The sequence below is a fragment of the Ornithodoros turicata genome, chromosome 8 (genome assembly GCF_037126465.1).
Source record: "Ornithodoros turicata isolate Travis chromosome 8, ASM3712646v1, whole genome shotgun sequence".
Lineage (NCBI taxonomy): Eukaryota > Metazoa > Arthropoda > Arachnida > Ixodida > Argasidae > Ornithodoros > Ornithodoros turicata.
The window spans coordinates 17,018,432-17,031,603 of NC_088208.1; the positions used below are offsets into that span (position 1 = coordinate 17,018,432).

Below are 13,172 nucleotides of genomic sequence, written 5' to 3' on the forward strand. Positions count from 1 at the left end.
ACGGTACAAGATCTCCGGACATTAGTGAGTTTTAGTATACCGTTGATAAAGTTACCGTTGATAAAGTCTCTATCGGAACCAATCGCACTCGTGCGTGACTCAGAATCTTATCCACTGATTGGTTCCGGTTGATACGGTGAGACGCTAGCCACGTTATCAACGGTTTGCTAAAACTCTCTATGTAAAAAAAAGCGAGACGCAATCACTTATATGCATCAGTTGAGTCACCTGTTCACAAGACGAGCCTCTCCTCAACACACCACAAGACACGCTAAGAAACACGGAAACGCATTCACCCTTGACACATCATTCTCACTTGCACTATATTGCGAGTCACACTTACATTCACACAGAACAATACGCTGCGTGCATGATCTGAAAGGCGCGTATCTTCGTAGGTACCTTGCTTGGTATACTTTGCTCCGTGCTTGCATCGATGCTTTGCTGGAATGCACTAATAAGACAGTGCTCTGCGCAGCTTCTCAGCCTCTCCCAAATATGGGGGTATATGCTCAACGTTAGGCGCACGTGCTTTCATCTGTGGGGCTCACGCGGAGTTTCATGCCATCGCTGCCTTGTGAGTGCACTATCAAAACTGAACTTCTCCGCATAGCACGCTCTGCGCCAACCATTGCCCCCGAATGATAGGTTTGTTGCTTCTGATTCAAAGAGAGAGGGGGCGTACGGTTTTTGGATATATGATAATTGGCACAAAAAGACGTACGCTTCGATCTCTCCTCGAATCAGAAGCGATAACCCTATCATTCGTATCAATGGTTGGCGCAGAACGTGCTATGAGGTGAAGTTCTGTTTCTAGAGTGCGGACGGACACTAGATCGCGTGATTTCTCAGAGTTTTACTCTTTCGCACGCTCAGAGACAAACTAAGAGTAACTGCAAGGGCGCGTTCCCACTGCCGGGCGGGAGCCTATAACGGCGTCCGCAACGGCAGAAACGGCGCTTGGAGGACGCCGGAGGCCCGTTCTTTGGCGCCGTCCAAGGAGTTTCTCCTTGCGCGACTGACAACGGCGAACGAGAGCGACCTCACCTCGAATGAACACCTCGAACCTCGATGCAGACACTCTCGCCGCTCTCCTTTCGCCGCTTCCCGCTCCTAAAGCGCACGCCTAGCAGAGGGTAGGGAGCCTACATAGGTGACTCCGTCTTAGAATGGTGTCTCTCCTCTCCCAACGCGGGAAATGCGCGTCTATTTCCGCCGCCCGCTCATGATGTTGTGCCGGGCGTCGTTACGTGTGAGCCCCAAGACTACGCAGTGCACTGTTAAAATAGAACTTCACCACATAGCACGCTCCTAGCCAACCACCATTCAAGATGATATCAATCTGTGTCATGATTCGTTCAAAACACAGGGAGGAGCCTATCTGGGGCATGCATAATGTGTACTGGATAGGCGCCTCCTCCCATTTTCAGCAGATAAGAACACAGAATGATATCATTCGGAATGATGGTTGGCTAAGAGCGTCCTATGTGGTGAAGTTCTGTTCTTTTTTTTGCTATACACTCTTAGAAATGAACTTCACCGCATAGCACGCTCCTAGCCAACCATCATCTCGAATGATACCGTTATCTGCCGTGATTTGTTGAAAACGGGAGGCGTACGCCTTTTCTGTGACAATTATGAACAGCATAAGTGTCACAAAAAAGGCGTACACCTCCCGTTTTCGACAAATCAGGGCAGATAATGGTATCATTCGAGATGGTGTTTGGCTAAGAGCGTGCTATGCGGTGAAGCTCATTTTTAAGAGTGTAGTCGCGACGATGCCCACTTGAGTGCGGCCAGCAATGGCAAGCTACCTCGATCCCACCCCCTCTGTTTTAATAGTGTGGGCTTGCTCAGCATCAGGCCGCGTCGTGTGAAAGATAAACGTAGAAGAGTACAAATTTGACAGCAACGTTCCCAACCTGCGATGCTGTCCTCCGTAGGACAAATCCAAGCGAAATCAAGTGGCGTTCTCTCCAGATGATGAAAGAAGTGCTATCGCTCCTCTCTACCGGAAGTATACCGAACGGTGCTTGCATCCGTCTGCCATTCTCAACACCCTCATGGTGATCGGAGTTGCTGCTGGTGTCGCGGGCGGAATTTGCCTGCGGAAGTATTATGGAACCCTTACTGCGCGACAGGTAAATACTCTGTTAGAATCGTGCACATCAAAGCTTCGTCACATAGCACGCTGAAGGCCAGCCATTGTACAGAGGGATACCTCTATCACTCGGAATTTTTGGAACGCGCTGGGCGTACTCCTTTTTGTGACAACTAACGTTTCCGCATAAGTGTCACAGAAAGGCCTACGCCTCCCGTTTTCAACACATCAGGGAGTGAAGGATGTCATTCGGGATGATGGTTTGCTAGGAGAGTGCTATGTTGTGAAGTTCAAATTTAAGAGTGTACGCTAGCGTCACTATACGAGAATCACTCACGTCTCGTTCGTTAGCCAGTCGCAGTGATCGGGAACGGATCGCTGATTCGAAACGTGACCCGGATTAGCGAGTTTTATAGCTGGTCATTTTCATTAAGCGTAATGTAGTGTACCAGTGTGGGTTCAGCCTACACTCTCAGAAATGAACTTCACCGCATAGCACGCTCTTAGCCAACCACCATCGTCACGACCACGTTGCGTCACAACGTTCCCCTCGCATGTGACATAACCCCTCTACATCGCCTACGCAGCTGATGTACCTCGCCTTTCCCGGTGAGATGTTCCTCCGGCTTGTGGGCCAGGCTTCCCTACCATTCGTCACTGCCAGTGTCATGTCGGCTATTGGAAGCATGAAGTTGGCCACGGCCGGTGTAGTTGGCCTATGCACCATCATCTACTTCATCTCGACCACCTTGATCGCCGAAGCCATCGGCATTACGGTGGCCCTGGTGGTGCAGGCAGGGGAAGTGAACACAACAATCGTCATCTATGAGGATGCCCTCAATGTTACTTTCCACGCCGTCGACGTCTTCCTCGACGTGATTCGGTAAGAGTTAAAACTGACTCTATCTCGAGTAACAACATTCGCCAATCTCTGATAGTTACCACTTTATTGAATTTGCTCAATATTTTGATATCAATCGTGAAGTTCACGCTGAGGATGCGACAAGACACCTCATATTAAGTGTGGCACAGGGATCAGGAAAAAATGCTCGAGCGGTCTTCGCTTGCGTTATACGGGAGGAGATCAGCACGAGATACTGTATAGTCTGACGTTTTCTGTGTAAACCTAGATCGGAAGGGACACTGTTAAAACAGAACTTGGTATCTGACCAAGTAATCCCTTTCGATTTAGCCATTATTTCGAGCAAGTAGGGCCCCTTCCCTTCGTCCGTGTAAGGTATCCGCTGCGAGGACTGCATATTAACAATAATTATTGGCATATCGAAGAGAAGCAAGAGAGACAGCGAGCACACGACTCTGGTAAATCCAGGGTACTGGTTTCTCTGGCATATGCTGGGGGATCCTAGGAAAGCCTCCTCCTGACACGCTTCGCTGAGAAGCTGTAAAGGGATCAAGAACTATAACCACCACCCGTCCTTCCTGTTGCCCACTTGAGGGTCCACTGGCTTAAAGGCTGACTGAGTGACCCTTTGTGCTGAACTAAGGGATGGAGCGAGAATGCCGCTGTGAATAATGCACTTGGCTCAAGGGATTCCGCATGACACATCGAGAATACGGCGGTGAATCTTGAAGCGCACTGGGCTCGACGAATCCCTCATTGCGGAGCGAGAATACGGCGGTGAATCACGAAGCGCACTAGGCTCGAGGAATCCGTTATTGCGGAGCGAGAATACGGCGGTGATCTTGAAGCGCACTAGGCTCGAGGAATCCCTCATTGCGGAGCGAGAATACGGCGGTGAATCTTGAAGCGCTCTAGGCTCGAGGGATTGCTCATGGCACAGCGACAATACGATGTAAATCTTCAGACGCAGTAGGCTTGAGGAATCCCTTAATGCGGAGCGAGAATACGGCGGTGAATCTCGAAGCGCAGTAGGCTCGAGGGATTGCTCATGGCACAGCGAGAATACGATGTAAATCTTCAGGCGCAATAGGCTTGAGGAATCCCTCAATGCGGAGCGAGAATACGGCGGTGAATCTTGATGCGCAGTAGGCTCAAGGCATTCCTCATTGCACATCGAGAATACGGCGGTGAATCTTGAATTACACTAGGCTCGAAGGATCCCTCATAGCGGAGCGAGAATACGGCGGCTAGTCTGCTGCTCGCTATACGAACGTTGCTCGGTACCTCACGGTCGATCATGCGGCTTTTTATTATGCGCGTTCATAGCCCCCTTAGTACAACACACAACGCCTTCGTCCTCATGTTTCATCTACAATATTTCTCCGCAGGAACATGGCACCGCCAAACATAATCCAGGCCTGTCTTTACACGGTAAGAGATCCCCCTTGCCCGTGAAAGTCTTTCTCTGAACGTTAACCAAATCCTTTGCAGTGGAGGACGAACGCTTTTATTGGAGAAGCCAGCAACGACACTGGAAGTAAGTTTATCCTTTAGCAACAAGCGCTGTCTCGCTTACCCGTTACGGTTGCTAGGAAGCATATACTTGTGTGCGAGGAGAGGGGTGCACAACACTTAATTGGAGCCAAGTTACTTCACGCAACGAATGTGCATTCGACGGCTCTTCCTTCAAACATATTTCCGCCAAATCATGGTATACATATACGGTTTCCGTTGAGAGCAAAATCACGAAAGATCGGTCTTCGCGACAGACCGTGAGGCCAACGAAGTACATATATGGTGTCCAGGCTATAACGCCTGCTCGGAACAAGGTGATTAATGGAAGACGATATCGTTACGACGAGCCATTTTATTAGATCAAGGTTGGGAAGCGACGCCTTATGCTCTAGAAACAGAACTTCCCCGCAGATATAGGAAAGAGATCTTGCCATCGTAGACACGAAGGGCGAGACGAAGAAGAGGAATGCACCTTTTGCACGCTGGCGTCGTATCCTAGCGGTTGTCCAGCGAAACACGCTCGGCGCGCTCTAAAACACAGCCGGCGCCATCTATTGAATATGTAGCAAACCCTCTCCGGCGCTGTCAGGGTCACAGAGCATGCGCAGAAGCGCTGTGAAAAAGGTCCATTGTAGGTTTGTAAAAGCCGATCTCCATGGAGCGAACTTTTTCCAGCGAAGTTCGCGTGGCAGACTGCATCGCGCGATTCGCCGCCAGTTGTTCGCCGACAGCCGATCCCATGCAACGAAAAACCAGCGGACGGTGTCCGAAAGTCTTGCTCTCTTATGCCACTGTTGCCAGACCACAAACCAGCCAGTGAAACCAGTTGCTCGAGAAAATGCACTTAATGTCACAAATGTTGCAACGACATCCAACAACTCTTCTAAAAAAAAAAAAAAAAAAGAAAAAACGCGCTTACCGTAATCGTGCATAGGCAGAAGCTCTCCTCGGGACGGCCGTGATCTTGATATATGTTAATTGCCACAAAAGGGCGCAAGGCGTAGGCCGTAGTTTCCACTCAAATCAGAAGCGCTAACTGTTCCATTTGGCTCAGCGATTGGCGGACAGCATGCTATGCTAAGCAATTCTGTTTCTAGATTGCGACAACGAGGACTATGATTTATAGAATCTGTACTGCCTTTTAATGCATTAGCGTTAGGAGAGTCAAAATGGCAAAAGCTGTATGAATGTATGTATGTGTGTGTCTATGTGTGGTGTCCACGTATGAGATGGTGAGACCTCACCGAGGCAGCGGTATCAGGGAACATGTAAAGGAATGGACCTTTTACATAAGAGGGTAAATGTAAATGGAGGTAAATGATTTGGACTTGGAAGTAGTCGAAGGTAACTTAGAGTAAGAGGTAAGAGTAATTGAAGGTAATTAGTGGTAATTCGTGGCATTAAAGCAAGAAAGTTCAGTTTAAAGGTAATGAATGGAAGATATATAATTAAAAGACAGAGTAAATGTAATTAAAGGTAATGATCCTCAATTAAATGGGAATTGAAAGTAGTTAGAACAAGTAAACGTAATTAAAGGGAATTAAATGAAATTCAAGATTACCTCATGTAATTTGCGGTTACCTTCGGTAATTAAAGGGTAATTACAGGGTAATAGACCTCTACCTGTGGGTTTCTTAGTCAGATGTAGATGATAAGCATTGCTCCGCTTTTATCCATTATCACCGAACTCCTCATGTAAATATCTCATTGTCACACTTGTAGATAGCTTTTAACTGCCATGCTCGCCCCTCTCTCTTATCCTGGTCAATCAATCATCGCTCATCGCTCATACCTGTAGATAGGTTTTAACTACCACACTCTCTCTCACATCATCTTTCCCATAATCATCTCCGACACACTCACCATAGTTTTGGCGCTCTATGGCCTTTGTTGCCTTTGTGCCATTAAACACATAATCAATCAATCAATCAATCTACCTGTTTGTAAACAAATGACGTCATAATGTTCGACAGCGCCACGAGTTTGGTAGAGTTGAACTACGTTCAATGCTAGTGGGGCTAGTGGCGAACAAGGTCGCGCATGGAAGCCACGAAGGGATTACGATGGTCTCTGAAAAGGACGCGACCTTCGGTCCTACTTTACTTTCAATAGGAGGCAGCGAACAATTGCCCAATCGTGGAACCCAGCTCTCCCCTTCCGATCTGTTTTGGTTTCGGTGTGTCTACCAACGTCATGATGACGTTTCTCGGGTAGAGGTTTATTGAAAGCAGTTGAGGATATAGCAATCAAGAGTGTCGAACCTAAAGTGAAGTATCGACCGGAGGTGGACCACCGGAAGTCAGGTTAGACCTGAAGTGGAGAACCGGAAGTCGAGTTGGACCGGAAGTGGATACCGGAAGTCAAGCATAGCCGGGAAGTGGACAACCGGAAGTCGGGTTTAGGCCGGAAATGGACTAGCGGAAGTTGGGTTTAGACCGGAAGTGGATACCCGGAAGTCAAGTACAGACGGGAAATGGACAACCGGAAGTCGGGTTTAGCCCGGAAGTGGACTAGCGGAAGTTGGGTTTAGACCGGAAGTGGATACCGGAAGTCAAGTATAGACGGGAAGTGGACAACCGGAAGTCGGGTTTAGCCCGGAAGTGGACTAGCGGAAGTTGGGTTTAGACCGGAAGTGGATACCCGGAATTTAAGTACAGACGGGAAATGGACAACCGGAAGTCGGGTTTAGCCCGGAAGTGGACTAGCGGAAGTTGGGTTTAGACCGGAAGTGGATACCGGAAGTCAAGTATAGACGGGAAGTGGACAACCGGAAGTCGGGTTTAGGCCGGAAGTGGACTAGCGGAAGTTGGTTTTAGACCGGAAGTGGATACCCGGAAGTCAGGTATGGACCGAAAAAGGCGCTTAATGCTAACGCATTTCTCTCGCATTTACCGCTAAATCGCCACTGAAATTTTTTTCAACCCCCGCTTCATCACTGCTCTGCAGCACTAAGACGGATGAAATTCCAGAACCTGCATATCACGCCTTTCTTCTTGTTGTGATCACACGGTATAGCTCGCCGAACTCCGGAAAACTGTGTGAACGATCCGGTCTCTTTCAGACTGGACTTACGAGGACTTCACAGTGGACACTGTTCGAGGTGCCAACATTGCGGGACTGCTCTCGTGTTCCGTCGTCATTGGACTCATCTTGGCTGTGCAATCGACTCGCCAGGGGATGCCCCTCATCCGGGTACTCGTGGCATTCAGCGACGCCACTTTGATCTTCGTCAGTTGGGTTCTTTGGTAAGAGATCAGTGAGCTGTGACGCCGCCGAACGTGTGGCCAATGGCATATATATGCACCCGTGTAAGAGCGGAAGTGCGAGGGGGAGTGGGAATCGCGGGGAACTGTGGAGACAGATGTCGGAATCGGAAGACACGACAAAATCAGAATAACCTCGAAACATCCGCCCGGTTTCTGCAGGTTTTTGTACTTAATATATATATAAAAAAAGTTCTTTGTCTGTTACAAAAGACGAAAATCAGATGGGAGAAAACGTTTTGAATATGCTCGTAACTGGTCTCGGTCGTTCGGTAGAAAACTGGAACTGTGAGAACTGCACTGGTCACTACGAAATGTTATTTGAGTTATCTAAGCGTTTTAGTGCCCCTTTAAAGGGACCCAATTAATGGATATTAGGAACATATGTTGTGCGAAAGTTATTGTGAACTGATTACATCAGCTTCCGCTTCAAGAGAACACTTTCGCAACTCTTTTTCTATGTCAGAGCTATTTCTCGCTTGAAGGACCAGCACTGGAACAAGCCAGCAACAAGCGCTGACGGCGTTCGAGTTACATTACCGTCATACATCACGCGCAGCCAAAAAGCTGCGGCTTTTTTTTATTTTATTGCATATACATCACTCGTTTGAGCTTGGGGCTTTCACTTGGTGAGGATCTTAAACCTGACGGCAGAGTGGTGACACCTGCTGCGCCTGCTCAATCAATGTTCTAGCTCATCTCCCTCTCAGCTCCGTGTTTGCTCACTCATACACTCCGGTCAGCTCCCCGTCACCATATTGAGCAAGACTGAGCATGCGCATGGGTGCTCTTTCTTTTTTTGCTCAGGTATGCCTCGCTGGAGGACATCACGTTCTACATGACCCCCTCTGATGTCACTCCCCTCAAACCTTACTTCCTGCGTGCTGCTGAATAAGACGGAAACAGCAGCCCACTGCTGGTATATGCACTCTAAAAACAGAGCTTCACTGCATAGCACGCTTTGCGCCAACCAGTGCCACGAATGATAGGGTTATCGCTTCTGATTCGAGGAGAGAGAGGGGGCGTACGCCTTTTCGTGGCAATTTGGATATGTGGTAATTGCCACAAAAAGGCGGACGCCTCCCTCTCTCCTCGAATCAAAAGCGATAGCCCTATATCGTTCGCGGCAGTGATTGGAGCACTACGTGTTCACTACTGTTCAAGATCGGCTCCAGGGAGGACTCCAGTTGTGGACACTGTAATTATCCGGAGACTATCGCGCATATCCTGACAGAATGCCGTGCATACCATACTATGTGCGGGAAACTCATCTTCCCCACGCCAGGCCTGGCACACTGACGGACATCCTCTTTCCCGAAGGTTCTTGTGCGGAACGACTTTAAAAAACTCGCGGCCTCGTGCGCTTTCTTCAAGGAACGGGCCTAGCGGAGAGACCACTCTAGTGCACCTCTCACCTACAGTGTGCTTCCGTCCCATCAGTATCGGTCATCCTGCCTCTGCATCACTTTGAAGTCCTCAACTCCCCTCTCCCACTTTCCTTTTTTTTTGGCTATAGTCGTGACGATGCCCACTTGAGTGCGGCCAACAACGGCAAGCTACCTCCCCCCTCCCCCCCTCTGTTTTTAGAGTGTAGCGACGTTTGAGTGATAACTCAACAGGAACAATATGACTTTATAAACGGATACCTCGATGTGGTGCACTCTTAAAAATGAACTCCACCACATAGCACGCTCCTATAGCCAACCATCATCCCGAATGACAACGTTCTCGCCCCTGATTTGTTGAAAACGGGAGGAGGAGCCTATTTTGTGCAATTATGCACGGCACAGAATAGGCTCTGCCTCCCGTTTTCAACAAATTAGGCGTGAGAACGTTGACATTCGGGATGATGGTTGGCTAGGCGCGTGCTATGTGGTGAAACTCATTTCTAAGAGTGTGGTGTTGCTGAGTCTGCTGTAACTAATGGCGTCTCATTCTTCCTGTATAGGCTGGGTCCGATAGGAGTGGCATTCTTGATCGCCCACCAAATCGTTGTGGTCCCCGATGTATACGCGTCGCTGATGCAAGTGCAGCTATTCGTCACCACCGTGCTTATCGGGATCGGTATTCATATGTTTATCTTCCTGCCAGCGGTCTACGTCTTCTACGTCGGCATTGGGACCCTATGTGACTTCATTTTAGTGATGGTAATGGAACGTTCTGTATAAAGACTGCACTGTTTGGCACAGGGGGGCGGGTCCAGAGTTTTTCGGGAGGTGGTTCGGTCTATACACTCTAAAAACTGAACTTCGCCGCATAGCACGCTCTGAGCCAACCCTTGCCACGAATGATAGGGTTATCGCTTGTGATTGGGGAGGGGTGAGGGAGGCGTACGCATTTTTGTGTCAGTTATCATGTATCCAAATTAACACGAAAAGGCGTACGCCCCCGCTCTCACCTGTCTCACCTCTCTCCGCGAATCAGACCCGATAATCGTATCATTCGTGGCAATGGTTGACTCCGAGAGGGCCATGAGCTGAAGTTCGGTTTTTAGAGTGTAGGGGATGTCAACACGCTGCATGCACTGCCCAAAAACCGATGAATTGAAGTACTCGGTGGTGGCTGACAGTGAGGTGCGTCAGGACATTCGACCCCCTCCTACACTCTTAAAAATGAACTTCACCGCGTAGCACGCTCCTAGCCAACCATAATCTCGAATGATATCGTTATCTGCCTTGATTTGTTGAAAACGGGAGGCGTACGCCTTTTCTGTGACACTTATGCTGTTCATAATTGTCATAAAAAGGCGTACGCCTCCCGTTTTCAGCGAATCACGGCAGACAACGGTATCATTAGAGATTATGGTTGGCTAGGAGCGTGCTTTGCGGTGAAGTTCATTTTTAAGAGTGTAGGCCCGCCCCTACACTCTTCACCGCGTGCGCCTTTTTTGTGAGGCTTATGCAGTTCATAATTGTCACAAAAAAGGCGCACCCTCCCGTGTCCAACAAACCAAGGAAGATAACGATATCATTCGAGATGATGGTTGGCTAGAAGCGTGCTATGTGGTGAAGTTCATTTTTAAGAGTGTAGTCCTATGATGTCCAAATATGTCAAAACAGCTAGCTTTGAGGGCACAATGGCGGGATGGATTTAGCCAGGTACCAAGGTATTTAGAGAGAAAGGGGTGCGAGAGCCTAGCTGGTTAAGAGACCAGGAGAGTGCGGTTCGGGTCGGTTGGTTGTGTGGGCAACGAAGAAGAGTGGTGCTCCAGATCCTCTAGAGCATCGCAGTGACAGCATTCGGGAGAGTCAACTTATCTCAAACGGTAACGCCACTGAGCTGTAAAAGACACATCGAGTCGCATTCGATGAATTAATGCAGAATCTTGACGAGAGGTGTTTTGTGGCATGCGGAAGGCGAGCGTTGGATCAACTCTGCTCAACATAGAGGGGGGAAGAATGTCGGTTGTCCGTTGGGGGGAAGCCAGGGGTGTCACTAGGCGTCGCAGAATCGAACGGCGGTCTCCTCTCAGCAGAACAATACTGGCCCGTTTCCGATACGAGAGTGCTGCTTCTGCGGCGCTGTCGGCCTGTTCGTTCCCCACGACATCACAATGGGCTGGAACCCACTGGAGAACTAGCCTGTGGCCTGCTGCGTAGATAGTGGGGTAAGTCATTAACACATCTGTGACTAGGGGTGCGGATATTGAAGCGATGTCTTCCGCGCGGAAAGCGAGCGTTGAATCAACTCTGCTCAGCACAGACGTTGCTGCTTGAATGTTGCATGGCATACAATGCAGAAATAATCAGCAAACCTGGGCCTTTTCCCAGGTGATGCCCCTGCTGGCAGCATTCGGGACGTCTTCCAGCACTGCATCCATCGCTGTGACCGTACCAACGCTGGAAGGCAACTTGCAGCTAGACCCACGTGTTGTACGTGTCGTGGTGCCCATTGGAGCCAGTCTTAACATGGACGGCACAGCAATCTACGAGGCTGCAGCGGCCGTTTTCTTCGCGCAGAGGCACGGCGTTCGTCTTGATGCTGCCAACATGTCGACAGTAATGTAAGGGTGATGAGCTGTTACGTACGGGTTTGCCGGTAAGGTTTTGACGACTGGCCCTGCAGACACTATGCAGTGACGTGTCGTCTAGGTATTGCACGATAATGGAACGGCCCATAGTGATGAGGGCCATCATGGATGGCCAACTGCCGTTTACACTCTTAAAAATGAACTTCACCGCATAGCACGCTCCTCGCCAACCATAGTCTCGAATGATATCGTTATCTGCCCTGATTTGTTGAAAACGAGAGGCGTACGCCTTTTTTGTGACAATTATGAACAGCATAAGTGTCACAAAAAGGCGTACCCCTCCCGTTTTCAACAAATCAGTGCTGGTAACGATATCATTCAAGATGTTGGTTGGCTAGGAGCGTGCTATGCGGTGAAGTTCATTTCTAAGAGTGTAGAACCGTGATGCCATTCTGTCTTCTGACCTGTCCATACAAATAATACAAAGTACATTGATACAAATAATGCAATTAATACAGATTGGGAAGCGTACAAATAAAGAAAACGAGCATGCGGTTCCCTCTTCAACAAATCAGTTATATACACTTCACCGCGTAGCATGCTCCGAGTGAATATCTTGAGGCGACAGCTACCCTAACAGGCACCCTCTTAGACAACCATCATCTGGAATGATTTCGTTACGTGCCCTGATTTGTTGAAAACGGGAGGTGTACGCCTTTTTGTGACAATTATGAACAGCGTAAGTGTCACAAAAAGGCGTACGCATCCCGTTTTCAACAAATCAGGGCAGGTAACGATATCATTCCAGATGATGGTTGGCTAAGAGGGTCCCCCTGTTAGGGTAGCTGTCGCCTCAAGCATTCACGACAGTACCATCGACACTAACCTGAGGAAGCTCCCTGTGTCACCTGATTCATCTTCCGCGTGACGCTTCAGTGCCAACAGGTCTGCGTTCTCCTTCGTCCCCTCTAGCTTGATAATGCTTTGATGAGGACATCTGCCTTTGGTGTTCAGGAAAGCAGCAGCCATCTGTGCATTTCCCGACTGCAGAGATCCACGACGTTACAAACTCCGGATCCAGACATACGGCCGCCAAGTCGTATGTTGCCAGATAACGTGTTCGCCAAAAATCGTGCAGGTTGTAAATCCGTCACGCAGTTCCGACGGTTCCTGTACTCAGTTCCTCGAACCTACAGAATGAAGCTACGGTCGTATTTCTGAAAGTCACCTGTATTGGTCCAGGAGAAACTATATTTGACGGACACGCAGAGAAGGCTGCCACGATAAGGTGTCGTTGCGACATGTGTGTGAGCGTGGCGACCGTGACCGTCACAGGTAAACAACTTCCTGCTATCAATAGCTCTGCATGGTTCGGGTATTAGTTGGGGTGGGAAATGAACGAAGGGGGTATAGGCGAGACAATGTGATTTTCTTGTATTTATATGTATCGTACGGCCGATT

The 13,172-nt window shown here is 49.0% G+C and overlaps 1 protein-coding gene across 1 annotated transcript in view; it reads left to right on the forward strand.

Moving 5' to 3' along the window:
* The window catches only part of LOC135365998 (neutral amino acid transporter A-like), a 35,965-nt gene that overhangs the window by 8,475 nt on the left and 14,318 nt on the right, over nucleotides 1-13,172 (forward strand). Inside the window, exons 4-10 of the mRNA XM_064598647.1 lie at nucleotides 1,944-2,141; nucleotides 2,689-2,984; nucleotides 4,352-4,394; nucleotides 4,455-4,500; nucleotides 7,540-7,723; nucleotides 9,690-9,888; nucleotides 11,512-11,744. Of these exons, the coding sequence (XP_064454717.1) occupies nucleotides 1,944-2,141; nucleotides 2,689-2,984; nucleotides 4,352-4,394; nucleotides 4,455-4,500; nucleotides 7,540-7,723; nucleotides 9,690-9,888; nucleotides 11,512-11,744 (1,199 nt within the window). The remainder of the gene's footprint in view (nucleotides 1-1,943; nucleotides 2,142-2,688; nucleotides 2,985-4,351; nucleotides 4,395-4,454; nucleotides 4,501-7,539; nucleotides 7,724-9,689; nucleotides 9,889-11,511; nucleotides 11,745-13,172) is intronic.